This window comes from Heliconius melpomene, chromosome 18 (assembly GCF_056956725.1).
Source record: "Heliconius melpomene rosina isolate 202511_hmr_F chromosome 18, ASM5695672v1, whole genome shotgun sequence".
Lineage (NCBI taxonomy): Eukaryota > Metazoa > Arthropoda > Insecta > Lepidoptera > Nymphalidae > Heliconius > Heliconius melpomene.
In genome coordinates this window covers 10,322,456-10,338,948 of record NC_140406.1, presented here as the reverse complement: position 1 = coordinate 10,338,948, position 16,493 = coordinate 10,322,456, and the positions used below count along the sequence as shown (strand labels likewise).

The 16,493-nt window shown below is 31.8% G+C and overlaps 1 protein-coding gene across 1 annotated transcript; it reads left to right on the top strand.

Annotated features, from left to right (window-relative positions):
• The first annotated feature begins 4,270 nt into the window (after positions 1-4,270).
• Positions 4,271-16,490, top strand: LOC146529530 (organic cation transporter protein-like). Its single transcript, XM_085201684.1, has 10 exons — positions 4,271-4,494; positions 9,968-10,149; positions 11,088-11,295; positions 13,214-13,314; positions 13,444-13,592; positions 13,786-13,940; positions 14,341-14,514; positions 14,698-15,007; positions 15,146-15,327; positions 15,468-16,490. Exons 2-10 carry the CDS (start codon positions 9,968-9,970, stop codon positions 15,636-15,638), a joined length of 1,632 nt encoding a protein of 543 aa, XP_085057810.1. The 5' UTR covers positions 4,271-4,494; the 3' UTR covers positions 15,639-16,490.
• The last annotated feature ends 3 nt before the right edge of the window (positions 16,491-16,493 follow it).

Genomic DNA, 16,493 nt, shown 5'->3' with positions numbered 1-16,493 from the left:
TAATAAAATTTATATAAACGTCGATTTTGTAGTATTTAATATAATTATATTTCTATTGTTTAGTTCTCGACCACACAATTTTTTTTTGGCATTTTATTTTACCGCTTTGTCGGCGTGAATAACGCCAAATAACAATTTTTTTGTAAAAGTTTTTCTATAAAAAACGTCTATAGAAGACGTCTTCTCCAGAGTGTGGGGACATTAGATAGGTCTTTCCAAAAAGTTGTGGAAGAACCGCTAAGGGACGAACAGACGGAAATAGTGAAACTGTAAGAATTTGATGTGTACTAGGGAAGCCTTATGATTTCGCCCCAATTTTCGTTCATTTTAATATTGCAATATTTTTTTATTCTGAACTTCACGCTTCAGGCAAATGAAACACGGTAACTTAGTGTAGTGAAGGCACTAATTTGACACTTTTAACCGAATTATTGAAGGTTTTACGTGTTAGGGGGGGAACTCACCACCACGTTTAGTTTCGTTACCAGAGACTTAATTTTCTCATATGGCCCTTTGCTATTACTGGCTTCAATATTTTTCGTATTTTTCATAACCGTGTTTTTTCTTTCGATGAAGTGACTTTGCCATGCTGTCCTTTAATTATCTACTGTTACTGTGTAATTTTCTTGCACGACTGAATTAGTTAATGCTTGTATTATATCTATTTAGAAAATGTGTACAATTACATCGTGTAGGTACTCATAAAGAACTTCATTGTAGCTGAGTGTGTAAGGAAGTATTCCGTGAACTAGAACTGAATGTCACGTGGTCACTTTGTTTACATTAAACTTGTTATTGTATTTTGTAAAGAATAGCGAAATACTTATTTAATGCTAGCATTTTTTCTAAAATCGTATAAACTCGTACTGTAGCGGTAAATCATTTTTATAAATTAAAGCATGGATAGGTACCTACTCAGTGGAATGTTCGTAACAGGTGCTATAGCGAATATAAGATACTTTGCCGACAAAGCGTGGCGTTGAATCTCCGTCACTCCACAACCACACCTATCACAAGTTTGGATGGAAAGTAGAGAATGAAGTTTCTAGACACTAGCCTAGGGTCTGTCTCTGGCTATCCTGCTATATGGAAAAGAGTATGAACATGTATTTTCTTTCATTACGTATATAAAAATAAAAATTATTATTCATATAATGGATTTAGATGGAGACATAAAGTATATCGAACATTAAAAGCAATAAATTCATTACGATTGAGAACTTACACGTGACTCTGGATCTTGGTTATCGCTAATCATTGAATTGTTTTGTTTTAAGAAATATAATCGAGGTGATTCATTGAAGGCATTTCATACGAATTACAAATGTATAAATATTCATGTTACTATACTACCGGGCCGCCCGCGGCTTCGTCCGCGTGAACTACGTTATTATTAATTTCTGTCTCCATGAGTACCTACGTCCTATAAGAGACGTCCATGCAAAATTTGAGACTCCTAGCTATTGTAGTAACGAAGTTTCATACAAACTTTCACCCCTTAGGAGTCGAATATTGCAAATTCCCTTCTATTGCACCTACGTCCTATAAATAACTTCTATGCAAAATTTGAGATTCCTAGCACTTGTAGAGTCTGAGATTTCGTGATGAGTGTGTGACCTTTCGATTTTATATATATAGATTAAAAGACAGTGCCTCTTACTTTGCTTCTGTTGTCAAACGAAAGTACTAGAGTTGAGAGTAACTCTTAGAGTTAAGACATATGAGATATTCTAAGTGTCATATATGTCCAAATCCACAGCTGTATATAGCCTTCTTGATAAACTCTTCAATACAAATAGAATTTTTCTAAAACAGAATTTTACTGGTAGTTCCTGAGATTGCATGTTGTACTAAACAGACTTTTTAACCTTATAATATTAGTATAGACATGTAACATGTATACGTTCATATGTAAGGCTAAGGATGTCTCGCTACAGTGATTTTAGTAAGAATAACAAGTTTTAGATAAGAAAATTCTCCATCATTTTCTCAACACATTTGTTTTAATTTATGTCGCAGTAATTTTGAATGGAACGTCATTTGATAAGGGGCTCTATAGCTTATTTATAAATATGAATTTGGTATTTCTTTTAAAGACAATGTTTTAGTCTTGATATTTTTTTACAGGCGCGTCATTGAGTTTAATTCAACACAATCTATCTAAAAAATTATGCCTTGTTTGAGGAACGGGGTGTGTTTACAGTAGATTCCCTCTGTCTACCATGCTATATACGGGATCCAGCGTGAAGATATTTTCTGTTTCTCTCTCATGTAGCATTATAATAAGAAAGGACTAAGCAAAAGAACACTGCTCCTCATTCTTCATCTCCTTTAGAGATATCACGTGATACGTAACGGAACTTACTGTCGCGGTTCAGAAGAACACCAGAATAGGGAATTGAGGGGATCCAAACCCACACTTGAGTCCTTCCAATCGATGAAAGCAAGGAAATTAAATGACACGTGTTCATCGTTACACATCATAAGAAATAAACAAATGTAGCGTTAACTGTTTAAATAATTTACTAATAAATGATAAGAATATTATAGAACAAAAACAAAAATATATATTTTAAATCAATTTGTAGGATGCGCATTAAGATCAAACAGGTTTAGATATTACGAGTTAATGGACTTTTTATTTACAATATTTTACTCGTGAGTATTGTTAATAATGAAAGACTTAATTAAGAAAATTCAATAATAATTTAGTAATTATTTAAATATTCGGCTATAAGTGCTATGAATGCGAATACGAATGAGCTCGGAGCTATAAATTATATAAGACTAAACTAGAGTGGTTGATTGCTAACCTTTAAAGAATTTCACTGTTCAGATCTTGGCTTCATCATTAGATCAGCTTGATGACACCATATTATTGTATTGTCACCTAATCTAAATAAAACTGCAAAGTTTCATAAATTCAAATTCTTAAATTTCATTAGGTACCTATCCTCAAAATCAATCGATTTATAACTAAAATTACTACAAATTATATTGTATTTTGTTTCATACAAAATAAGTGCATACACTCATAAACTTAAGGTTGTCAATTTATTTATTTACGTTATCGTAGAGCGAGTCCAACTCGACTTGGCCGGTTTTTTTACCTCAAGCTGGGTACAGCACACGTGAATAAGCCAAATTACAATTCATAAGATTTTAATAAAAATTAGCGTCCAAATCCTCTTGTAAGATCTACCCATCTCCATCAGCACTCTCTTTAAAATCTTGTCAAGGATGCCCTCGATTTATAAATTATTCTTTCTTACACAGCTTTTCTTTGATATCCTAAAATTGATTGTTCCTAACTTTCTGCAAAAATCTCGAGATTGCGTGCTTAGTAGCGGAACTTAACGCCGCGCTTTGTTCTGCTACCTGAGCGAGGAAATAAAATGATTCATTGCCATGAGTTGGAATCGAAGTTACAAGTGTTGCGGTACAGTCAGACGCTGTGTCGCTGCGTCGCAATGGCGTAAATACTCCTACTCCTCACTTTTTCTTACAATTTGTGAGACTTGTCTTCCAAAAAAGTACGCTACGAATAAAAAATGTACCGGTAGCTTCTTCTATTCAGTTCTAAATAGTAAAAACTGCGAGTAAGCCTTTTTACGTGAATTTAATCAGAATGTTCTTAGATACGTATCAATAGGTACAAATTCATTTTCTTTGTCAGAATTAAATTAAATTACAAAATAAAATTAAATATTTTTGTTTTTATTTAAGCTTCCTTTTACTTTCGTTTTTATATAGTTATTCGTTAACATGTGGTGCATGACTTGAACGGTGGAAAACAAGGATTTTGTAAATATCTTCTCATGTAAGTACTATCGGTAATACATATCACTTAACTTTAAATATTCTTCTTAAAAAATCATTGAGGAAACGTATAATAATTTGAACCTAGGTGCTATGTGCGGGTTACAGTGTTACATGTTATTTATGTTGTTAGCATTTTTATATATTTTCTAAAGAAAAACACATTTCCTTAGTATGGAATTACATTTAACAATAATAGAAAGAAAAACTCAAAGGTCCAAATTTCAGTATCTATTTGTTTTTCAACAAAACAAATAGATTTTTTAAGATAATAATTAAAAATATTATATTCATATCTACATACATACACACATACATACAGTATATTGTATAACTCAAAAACTAATTCAAAATCTAACTACTATAAATATGAAAATAAATAAATAAGTAAATGAATATGAAATGCAATTAATAAATTACAAAACCGTATAGCCTAGTATTACTAAGGCAAGTGAGTCGTACACGTCGCTCGCCACTGTACATGCGCTCGCGCGTACATTAGTACTAGTTCGTTATTCGAAGAAAGTGGCCTTAAAAATTATAATTTTATATAAAAAAATACTATATTTAATATAGTTATTAAAAAAATATGAATAAATATTTTTTGACTGAATCTTAGTGTTAGTGAATTGGAGTTTTTGTTTACGTTTAAAAGCTGAATTGTTATTGTTTAAGGTAAGATTGTGAATTCTTGAAGTTAACCTGTTCAACATTTTTTACCTAAAAATTGTTTTTTGTAATAATCATTTACTTTTTAAATAACTTTTCAAGTTTTATTCTGTCTTTGGAAAACAATGTATTTTAGGAAACGTATAAAAATTTGAACGTAGCTGGACTGAACCCGCGCCTATTGTATCAATATTAATATATTAGACATTTTTAATATATGAAAAATAAACTTCTTTTTCCTCTAAATTGCCTGCAAAATATTATCAACAATTTAAAATTGTAACATTTCATTTTATTTGCGTTATGTATTTATTTAGTTTTATGAGTCATATTCGGTTTTTTTATTTTCTTACTCTACCATTATATTGAACTTTTTTGAAAGAGTTTTTGAAAATTAAATAAAATCGATAATTTTCAATTCATTGTGAAATGGAAATATAATTATATTAATATAAAATGCCCTTGACTTTGAACAGCGTGGGTTAACAGTTAACTAAAGTCACATACTTAGTATAGATAGATTCTTAATAATATATTTTTAACAGTTATCAGGAAAAAAATCTTTAAATGTAAATATTTCTTTTGGTTATATTAGAATTTACAACCACCGTGTATACAATCACATTGGTTTATAGCTTCAATCTGTATCTCGTATAGAAGGGTGGGCCGAGGACTCCAAGTGTTAAAACACTCCGTTCTCCACTTTATGCAAAAGTTAAACGCTGTAAATATGTCATGCTTCCGAGTAGGAATCGAACCCACAATCATTGCGTTAAATTGAACCTACTATCACAACCTAGCTTAATAAAGACGCAGGTAAACATTACTCGGTAGTCAATTATGCAAATGGTCTTTGAAATTACATTTCTAATTAATTGTACGATTTCATTAATATTTACACGTGTATTGTTGTTAACGAGTGATTAAATATTTTTTATTCGATTACTTAAACCGATTAGGCTTAGTTATAATTATTTTTATTTATTATTATTGATTGTAAAATTGTTTTATATTCATCTCTATACTCTCACATCAAAAATTACCTGAGCCTAAATCGATAAAGAATTACTTAGAAAATAAGCGTGATGGTCGTAGGTTCTACACCCACTTGCAGGTATGTTTTTTATCTTCTCTATCTCATTTAGAAGACACACCGCGGCGTTAAGTGTCAATCAACATGCAGTATCTCTAAAATTGGGTGATAGGTGGAGAACGGAGTTGTCTTAACACTAGGTTTCTCTTACCTACCCTGGTAATATGCAAACACGGTGAAACTATATAGAGAACAATATTTACTTAATTTGCAAAAAAAAAACTATAGTAAATTCTGAATTGTTACTAGCAATGGACTGTCTTAACATTAGGCTCCCAGGTACCAGGTCTAAACTGCTTTGTGCGGGAAACAGCTCGTAGCTAAAAAATATATTACATGAAGCCATATCACTTTGCCAACAAAATATTATTATTATTATTATCATCTTCAAGGTGTATCCCGCACACAGCAGGGTAGGCAGAGGGAACCTTGTGTTAAATTAAGACACTTCCTCCCCCACTTTCCACCGAATTCTGGAGGCATTGCGTGTTAAGTGGAATAATTCTACGTCACAACATAGCCATGCCAACAAAATAGGCATAAAAATACAGTCGAATTGATAACCTCCTTCTTTTTGAAGTCGGTTAAAAAAAAAACATCAACGACAGTAATTACAACTAATTAACGGTAAAGCTTTAACTAGAAAGTGTAATGGAATACATCCGCAGAAATATAATCTTCGAGATATAATTAAGCGGCGCGCCGTAATGCAGCTGTCTGGTATGAGTTTCTATAAATACCTGGGCTAGGGTCTGAGCTCCAGTAGCGATGCTTATGTCAACTACCATAAGATGATAGTTTCCTAGATATGTGAAAGCGAAACTTAGGTCTGTCTGTCTGTTTATCCAAAATATATATATATGTATTTTTATAAATAATATTTTCGCTCTTTTGATTTTTGGTTTTTCACAAGATATCTAATTTACATAAAAGTTAGGACTAACGACTGATAAATACAGACGGATAGGGATGGAGACTATTTCTTACTAAATATATTACCTTGATGTCCTTTTGAAAAGATCTTAAACTTGCAACCTGCTATCACGCAACTAAATGATATTAGTCAAGGATTCACAAGTACTTACTGGAAAAAAAAGAAATTAAGACATTTTGTTTTCCCCTTTACGCCCAACTATTACTAACATTGCACTTAGAGTAGCGGAACTGCGCCCCGTGTTTTGTCACATTACCAGTATGAAGAAATGAAAATAAGTTATTGTCTCAAACGGCAATTGAACCCACAATCATCGCATTTACAATCAGACTCTACCGCTGCGCTAGGAGGGTCTTTATTGAAGCTAATTTCTCAACAACTTTCTCGTTCAAGAACAGTAAAGTTTAATGATATTTAATAATACTTATCTGCCTTTTACAATGTATTTTATATAATGTATTAGATAGTACTATGAAAATGAACGGTAACAAAGTATGAAGGGGTCAGGTCAGTGATAGCCGGGTGTTGTTATTATTAAATTAATATAAATATTTCACTTCCTCGAGTGAGGATTGAATCCACAATCTCCATCAGTCAGAAAAAGCAGCAGTCCAAAAGCAGAGGAAACCTTGTATTAAGACACTCCCACTATTACTCTTCACGTTCACCTTTAGAAATGTGCCGTTTCGGGTGGCAGAACTCACCGCCATCCTTTGTCTATTACTGCTGTATTGAATATAAAAAAATATTCATCGAATAAAATATTTTTGTTTGTAAATAATTTTATATATATGTATAATACATTATTAAAATTATACGGCTATTTAATCTGTCAGTCTCATGGATGACTTTAAATTAAAACTTAGAACAATGATTTTGCAATGAGTTTCTTTATCTATCTATATATGTATGTAAGTGTATATCTGCTGTTTGATTAACATAACCTAGTGACCAGTAGGTTAAATAACTAAAGAAATTTATAATTAATCTATACTTCTATACTGGTATTGCGTGTTGAGTGGCGGAACTAAACGCCGCCCTTTGCCTCGTTGACATTCCTCCAGAAGGACAAAATGAAAATATTAAATATTTTATTCCTCCAAGTTGGATCGAGCCCACGACACTCGCGTTTACAGTCGCACCCTTGTATCCCTGCACCACAACGGCCACAAATTTTTCTTTAATTAATTAATTTAAAATTCATTTCATATAATCATTGAAACATAATGATATACAATGCGATTTAAAATGCAAGTTGAATAGGGATCAAAAGGTAAGTGAATGCACGAGGAGAATATTAAAAGCATTTGGTTCATTCTATCCTTTGATTAATTAATAATATAAAATAAAATGTTATTTTTTTGTCAGGAATTTTCTTATTACATAACTCGACTTTTTTAAAATCATCCAGGATAGAATAACTTTGTTGTTTTGGCTTAACATTATCTACGCTAATTCTATATACAAAAAAAGTCTTTTGTCTTAACAGATATTTTTATAGGAGAGCAAAGTAAATGAGCACTAGTGTAGATAGATATATGTTTATGTATACTATACGCCTTTAATTCAATGGTTTACTTACTTATCCAATTTTATTATTACAACTTTATGGAAGAATTTAAAAAAATAAATTACATATATTTGAGGCCATCACATTAGGCCCGCGTTTGAATATAAATAGGATGGTTGTGGGACGATTTCCACTATAGGGTATGAATTATATTAATTTCCCCATTTTAGTAAGACAAAACGCGGCGTAGAATTCTGCCATTCAAAATGCATTGTCCTGAATGTAGGCGCAAAGGGGAGAACGGATTGTTTTGACATTAAATCTCTCCCTACCCTGCTAGTAGCGGGAAACGAACGTATTTAGAATTTTAGACACTATCCTAGAATCGGCGAAAACACCGGACGTAAAGTGAGAATTGACTTATAAATTATTGTTAAGTAGAAGTGAACAATGACTGTTTTACAAACATATTAAACGATCGCTATATGAGACTTCTCGTGTCTTTTTGTATTGTACTAATTTATAGGGCCATTTTTTTCATATCTTTTCTCTAGTAGTAATCAGTATATTTACAGAAAAGCGTATTTTAAAGCTCTTGTCCCTCTATTTTGCCATATATTTTATATTAGGACAAGTTGAATTGTACAGCCTTATAAACCTACTTGGCAATAAAGAATTCGTCTTCATTCAATTTTGTCGTTCCTTCGTAGAATCGAATATCATATTTTTATACATTACTATATCAATTCGGTAGATAAAAATATTTTAAATATACATAAATATATGTGCGGCGTTGGGTTTTGCAAAAAAATAATGAAATATCTTGATACTAGGGTCTAGCTGTCTACCTCGCTTGAGAAAAACAGTGTTTACAGAATAAAAAACCCTCTGTAGGAATTGAACCTATAAACATAATATCCATTCTGTTAGGTCTCATAACTCTCATATAACATAACACATTTCTTGTTTAAGTCGTTACGTTAATTAATTGTTCTCATTGTTTACTAAATCACAATAGAAACTGTAGAAAGCTAAAACTGTAAATACAAAATTATTCAATCATCAAAGGGCCTAGAAGAATAGGCAAATGCTATTGGCTTCGAATGAATCGTTTTTACCATTATTTTGTTCTTTTCATATAAAATAGCGACACATCTTATTTTTGTCCCATACTCTACTATAAGTAGTAAGGGAGGGTTACAACAAATCTTATAAAAAAAACTTTCTCGACATCTTTATATGAAAAAGTCAAAGTAGTTTTCATATCTAAAGCTAACATTACCGACCGAATATATTGACTTTATTTTTAAACTATTCACGTTTTTTCATGAAAGCGCGGCGTTCAGTTCCGCACTTCAGAAATTGGTAATCTAAGTCGAAGCACAACTAAACTATTCAAGATCTCACCAAAAAATATTGAAAACATATTTTTGACAATATAAAATATGAAAAAATATTGGTTTTTGGCATATTACGAAGGACTTTTAAATAACGCACTAAACAATATAAGCATAATTTGAACACCATTATTTAATTTATTTTGTAATGATTATTATCGACATTCACTTAAACTTAAACGCAAACGAAACCGCCGGTAAAAACTAGTTAAATAAAAATGTTCAAAATAATACATGCCTAAATTACATGTTGTTTGCTATTATCATTATTATTTAGCTTTCAGTTGCGAATTTTAAAATAATATAAAAAAGAACGGAAGTTCGCGTTTCAGAATGATTTGTAAGCAATTGTCGAATATTATTTGTGATTAGTAATGGCATAATTCGACAGAAAGTGGGGAACGGAGTGTTACACTAGGTTCCCTCTGCCTACTCTGCTTTGTGCGGGATACAGCGTGAAGTTGATTTCATATGTTGATATTGCACTAAATAAGCGAAATATTTTTCTGTATTACAGTCTATTTTAATAATAAATGACATTCCAGATGTCTGCACAATCAACTATAGAGGAGCCTGAAGGACAATTCAACCTCGACGGGATTTTAACTGAATTGGGCAGTTTTGGGAAGTATCAACTGCTGCTTCTACTCTTATTGGCCTTCAGAGACTCTTTCTTGAGCATGTGTAATTTTAACTATGTGTTCACAGCAACTGAAGTGCCTTTTAGGTAAGGTATTTTTTTTTTACTATTTAAAAACCATTCAATATACAACACTACATTTGGTTCATACTCTTTTTCTCACTATGCGCTGCTATAAATATTGTAAAATATAATAATTATATTATTTTACAATATTTTTAAATATTTACTCTAAAATAAAAGTTAAATAATGCCTAAATGTAATTTTATAACTTTTTTTTATTTTTAATTTGTATTTCTTAATCTTATGCACACAAACTCTACAAATTGGCATTATATTACTAAATAAGAAGTTTATGTCTTAGTACTTTATTTATGTTTGTGGATTCGATTTCCAATCAATGAAATGAATGATTTAATATTTTCATTTCCTCGTTTTAGTAACGAGGCAATAGACGGCCTTAACTTCCTCCACCTAATACGCAATGCCTCCAGAATTCAGTGGAAAATGGGGAATGAAAGTATTTAATGGGAACTGAGTATCTTAACACTAGGTTATCTCTTCCTAACCTGCTTTGTGCAGAGAGCTAAAAAAAAGAAAATGTTAAAATATTTTTCGCAAGTGGGCATTGAACCTTCGACTCGGTCAGAGGATATATATAGAATTAGAAATAATTCTTATTTTATAAAATAAAAAATATAACGCACGCCATACATTTTATCTCAAACCGCAACAAGTAACAGTACTCTAATGAGCATAACGATTTGATTGTAGAATTGTTTTAAATATTAATGAATTAGTAAATGCTTTATAAGTATTAATGGCCTCACTCGTGCGCTGACTGTTTAATATTTATTTATATTAAACTGATTAAGAAATAGAGAAAAAGGTAATTTTACGCAATATCTGGAAAATTAAGCGGAATGTGGGGAACCTACCCCCTATTATCTTCCTCCCTAACTATCTACATAAAAAAACTTGCTTTAACTAACAAAAAATATATAAATATATTTAAAAATTATAGATGTCGAGTACCAGAATGTGAAGATAGTCTTCTAAATTTCAACGCGTCATGGGCCTCCTACACCACGTCCAACAGTTCGTGCCGTCGTCCACTCCTTCTGTCAGCAACTAACACAAGCGACACCTGCAGCGCTGATATGTTTGATAGCAATAAGACCGTCTACTGCGATGACGTTATTTATGAAGACTATAATAGTATTGTTGCTGAAGTAAGTTTATAAATGTTAAAATTACATTTTTAGCGTATCAAAAAATGCGATGTCACCCTTTTACCTACGTACAGGGAAGGCAGAGGGAACCCAGTGTTCAGACATTTCGTTCCCCACCTATTTAAGAAGTATTCACCATATTACCATATTTCACTTTTATTCACCATAGCCATTCGCAAGCAGCAAGGCAGATTAACAAAGCAAATAAATATCGCCCGGTGTTAACTTCCGCCATTCTACACGTAATGCCTCCAGAATTCGGCTCAAAATTAGGAACGAAGTATCTCAACACTACATTCCTTTTTCTATCCTGCTGTGTGTGGGATACAGAGTGAACCTAAAACATAAATATGTTTTTCAAAATCTTTATGCATGTACAGCATTTTCCACCTAAATCCCTATCCAAATGGAAAATGACATAAATTAAAAAGTAGTTTTGTCGTCTGCCGAGGTAGTTGCACGAGAGTCACGGCCAAGGCCGTAATGCTCTAAATTATAATGCTAGTGAATTATTACCAGCGTAATTGCTTATATACCGTATAAAAGTGTTTATAAACATTCAATTTAACATTTTTCTATATTGTAACGGAAGTGAAAATTACATGCTCGGTGGCTGTTTATTCTGGTTAGTAGGTACCTAGTTTCATGTTAAAAATATTTTAAATATTGCTTATCGGGGTAGCCACTTTCGCCTCCGAGGGTCATCATACTTTTTACGATATGTTCCACCAGTTTCATAGATACTATGATCTCATCTTCCGTCCTCTGTTACCACGCAGCGTTGTTTATTAAAAAATAATATAATGAAAATAAATAAGTGATTTTTTATTTATAATGGCCTTTAAAATCAGCCATTTAGAGGCATTTTTTTACATAGCGTAACCCCACATCGCATTTAATAAATTAGAGAAACGAAATGTTATCTACAGTTATATCAGTATTATATCCAATTTGGCAATACTTAGTAAATTAAGATAACAATAGCAAATATTTGTATTACAGATAAATAGAAATTCTAAGCTTCCGCGTATTTTTTCTAAAAACGATATACTAAACCTGACGGTTGTGGGTTCGATTCCCACTCAAGGGAATTAATTACTTTTGTTTCCTTAGTCTGGCCACAAGACTAACCGTGGCTTTGAGTTCCGCTACTCAACACGTAAGAGTTTTAACACTAGGTTTTCTCTACTTACTATGCTACTTGTGAGACAGCGTATTAAAATATATAGTTAGAGAGTTAGAGTATAAAAATATATAGTTAAATATATATTAAATATCAGTAGAGGAGGTATTTGTGATATTTGAAATGTTCATAAGCATATTATCAAATATTATAATCTTTAAAATGTTGTAAAATAGCTGATTATCTTGTTTGTTTACAAATAAAGTAAATAATCGTGCAAAATAAGTAATTTATGTGTAAGTCTCGTAAACTATGCTAGCCGTGACTTACTATTACATAATACGTGTTTCCCATACGTTGTTATGCAACTATGATCTTCACATAAATTTTAGACCCATATATGCTTGTTGGAGTTCTAGGTTCAATTTATTTATAGTAAAAAAGTACCACTTAATATTAAGAGGTCATGGATATTTTAAACTGTCGTAGTCGTATCTTCACATTAGGTGTCCAGGTTCCAACTGCCTATCATGGTATGTGCATGAATCTTAAAAAAATAGAACTATGCTCCATGTAAACAGACACACTTCCTGGTGGTAGCTTCATCTAAATTAATAATAATAATAATGACGCTTTTAAATTACTCGCTGGTTCGAAAAGTATATATTACTTGAGTGAAAAATATTCAGATTTTGATCTTAATAAAATATCGTATACAATTTCAAATTTACTTTTGCCACTTTAGTTTTGGTTAACCTCTTGAAATTATTTTTTTATCTTAAATAATATTTTTAGTTCGACTTGGGATGTCAGCCATGGAAAAGAACGCTTATTGGAACAGTTCACAACCTCGGTCTGGTCTTCTCCTATATAATATTGGGATTCATATCTGACAGGTAAAATATTAATTCAAGTTTTGAAATCTTCGTTGAAATATAGTGTATAGTGAATCGTGATCGAAATCTAGAATTTGTCATGTAATTATAAAAAGGACAAGATATTAAAATATTTACTTTATGTTTCAGATATGGCAGAAAAATTATAATTGTGGGGACTCCCCTAGTGGTGGGGACAGTTGGTCTTATTAAGTCGATAGTATTTGACTATTGGTCGCTTCTAATATTAGAATTCCTAGAGACTGCACTTGGATATGGCAACGCTTCACTCGTTTTATGTCAATTAAATGATATTTTAAAATATAATAATCATATATCTATACAACAAAATTAATTAATATACTAAACTTTTATATGAGAACTATTTAAAATATCAGAATATTATGTAAAATATTGCCAATATTTTCTTTATTTACTTAAAAATAACCAATATGAACCTTCAAAAAACTAAGTAATAATTATAAATTGTAGCTTTAGAATCAGTCAGCCAGAAGAACAGGGTAGCGTTTTCTTGTATATCCGACATCTTGGCGTGTACTGGAAGTGCATTTTTTGGATTGATCGCTTGGAAAATACCTTATTGGAGACATATGATGAGAGCTATATACGCCCCATTACTGATTGTAGTAAGCCCTTACATTTTATAATCTTACTAGCGGCCCGCTCGCGGTTTCACCCGCGTGAACTATGTTATTATTAATTTCTGTCTCCATGACTACGTCCTATTGACGTCTATGCAAAATTTGAGACTCCTAGCATTTGTAGTAACGAAGTTTCATACAAACATTCGACCCCAAAAACAACCCCTTAGAAATCGAATATTGCAAATTCCCGTCTTAGCAAGCACCTACGCCCTATAAGAATCTGAAATTTTGCATAGGAGTCCTATGCAAAATTTCAGATTCCTAGCACTTGTAGTTTCTGAGATTTCGTGATGAGTGAGTGACCTTTCGATTTTATATATATAGATAAACTTTTAATTCTCAAACAATCTTTTTAGCAATCGTAATAATGACATTTTTTTAGGTATTTTACATATTCCTCATGGACGAGGGAGTTCGGTGGCTCTTTGCTCACAACAGAAAGGACGAGGCTGTTCGTGTGCTGAACAAAGTTGCAAAAATAAATAATATAACACTTTCCACCAAAGCAAAAAATATGCTCACTAAAATAAGTGAAGAGAGATTGAAGACAGAAGAGGTGATTTTTTTTACATTTTTTAAATATTTTTTCACAATTAAAAAAGAAAAATACTATTAGTAAAAAGATTTTTTTTTATTTACAATATAATTACCTGACAGACCTAAAATTATTTTAATAATTTAAATAAATGTCTGTTAATCTTTAAAGATCGTCAAAAACTAAATTTATGTATTATTACAGATCGGCCAATCACCATCAGTGGAAACATCTAGCATTCTATCTGTGTTACGTTCAAGAACTATTCTCATCAGGATGGCCCTTATAGCAGCTTCATTTTTATGTTGCATGTTCGTGTACACAGGCTCCGTTATTAATTCTACCACAATTTGTGGCAACAAGTATATAAACTTCTCAGCATTAATGCTTGTATCAGTTCCAACAAGAATAATCACAGCTTTAACTTTGACAAGGTTTGGGAGGAAAACACCTATTTGTGTTGCATATTGTTTGTGTGCATGCTTTTTTCTGGCGTCCGCATTTGTGCCTAAATGTAAGTCTGTAATACCACTATTCAGTGAATTATTATAAAATACATATAGCTATGTAAAAAATACAATTTGTATAGGCTTTATTTGCAACGTAAGCACTAAATAATGTTCATTGGATTAAGCAAGTCTTTTTTTTTCAGCAATCTGGTGGGCATCAGTTGTATTTTACATGCTGGCCAAAATGTGTAGCAGTTACGGTATTTTCTCCATGCACGTGGTGGCGATGGAGGTGTTCCCAACTACATCAAGAAACTCTCTCACCAATATGGCGAATACATTTGGACGGATAGGGTCTGTGTTGGCCCCACAGACACCACTTCTGGTAGGTTTTGTGATTCAAACAGTTGATTATTTGATAAATATTCTTATATCTATTGAGAATGAAATGATGTAAAGAATTTTCTTTGATATTTCGCAGTATACCAGAGATCTATTTAACTTTATTCTATCTATTTATTCCAGGAAAAATATTATCAAGGATTACCAAGCATAGTGTTTGGATTGGCGGCGTTAAGTCCCGCTCTTTTGGCTCTTTTTCTACCTGACACTAGTCAATCAGACCTCCCTGACCAAGTTGCAGATGCTGAGAAAATTGATGCTCCAAAAAATGACGAAAATGTTGCTACAGCGTGATATAAATGCATAGTGCCAATGAAAAACTCTTAATAGTTAATCCGCCTAAAGATAATAAAGAACTTAAATTAATTTTACAAACAAGAACAGTATAGCGTAGAAGTAGTAGTTGTGGTAATTGTTAATATTATTAATATAGTATTGTTTTATATTTTTAATAAATTATAATAATAAATTAAAATTATATAAGGGAATTGATTGTCTTAACACTAGGTTGCATTTGCCTACCCCGCTATATGCGGGATACAGCGTAAAGCTATTTTTCTTAAATTAAACATATTTGCAAAATTATAAGCTTAAAAGCCAAAATAATTATGATATTGATATTAATTTGAAGGATTAATAAATATATAAACATAGCTATCATATTAATAACTGTAATACACTGATAATGCTGATACTTAAGGCATGATTGTGGATTAATGAAGTATAAACAAGAATCCAAGTTAGGATTTTATGATCATTTAGTGATATTAATCGACTGATTTAAATGTTGATTTTAATGGCCGTCGTGGGATGGCTGCACAGCGCCTGACGATGATACGACGGTTGAGGGTTCTAATCCCTCTAGGAAAAATATATTTTTCTCATTTCCTTGTTCTGACAACAAAAGAGAGCGCATTTCCGCCACCCATTACGCAATGTCTCAAAAATTAGGTGAAAAGTAAGCTACGAAAGGTTGTAACTTCTTACATTTAATCAATCCACTGAATGAAATACAACTCACAAACACCATGTGGAGGTAGTTTTTTTAGTGTGCCAAGAAACTTAAATTATATTTACATCATTTAATTTTATATCGTTTATTTATCTTCCTATTTTCGATTATGTCTTACAAAATGTAATAAAAATAAA

Coding starts and splice junctions, on each gene's coding strand:
- LOC146529530 (XM_085201684.1), top strand. CDS start 9,968: ATGTCTGCACAATCAACTATAGAGGAGCCTGAAGGACAATTCAACCTC. Junction 13,593..13,785: donor CAACGCTTCACTCGTTTTAT/GTCAATTAAATG, acceptor TATAAATTGTAG/CTTTAGAATCAGTCAGCCAG. Junction 15,328..15,467: donor CCCCACAGACACCACTTCTG/GTAGGTTTTGTG, acceptor TATTTATTCCAG/GAAAAATATTATCAAGGATT.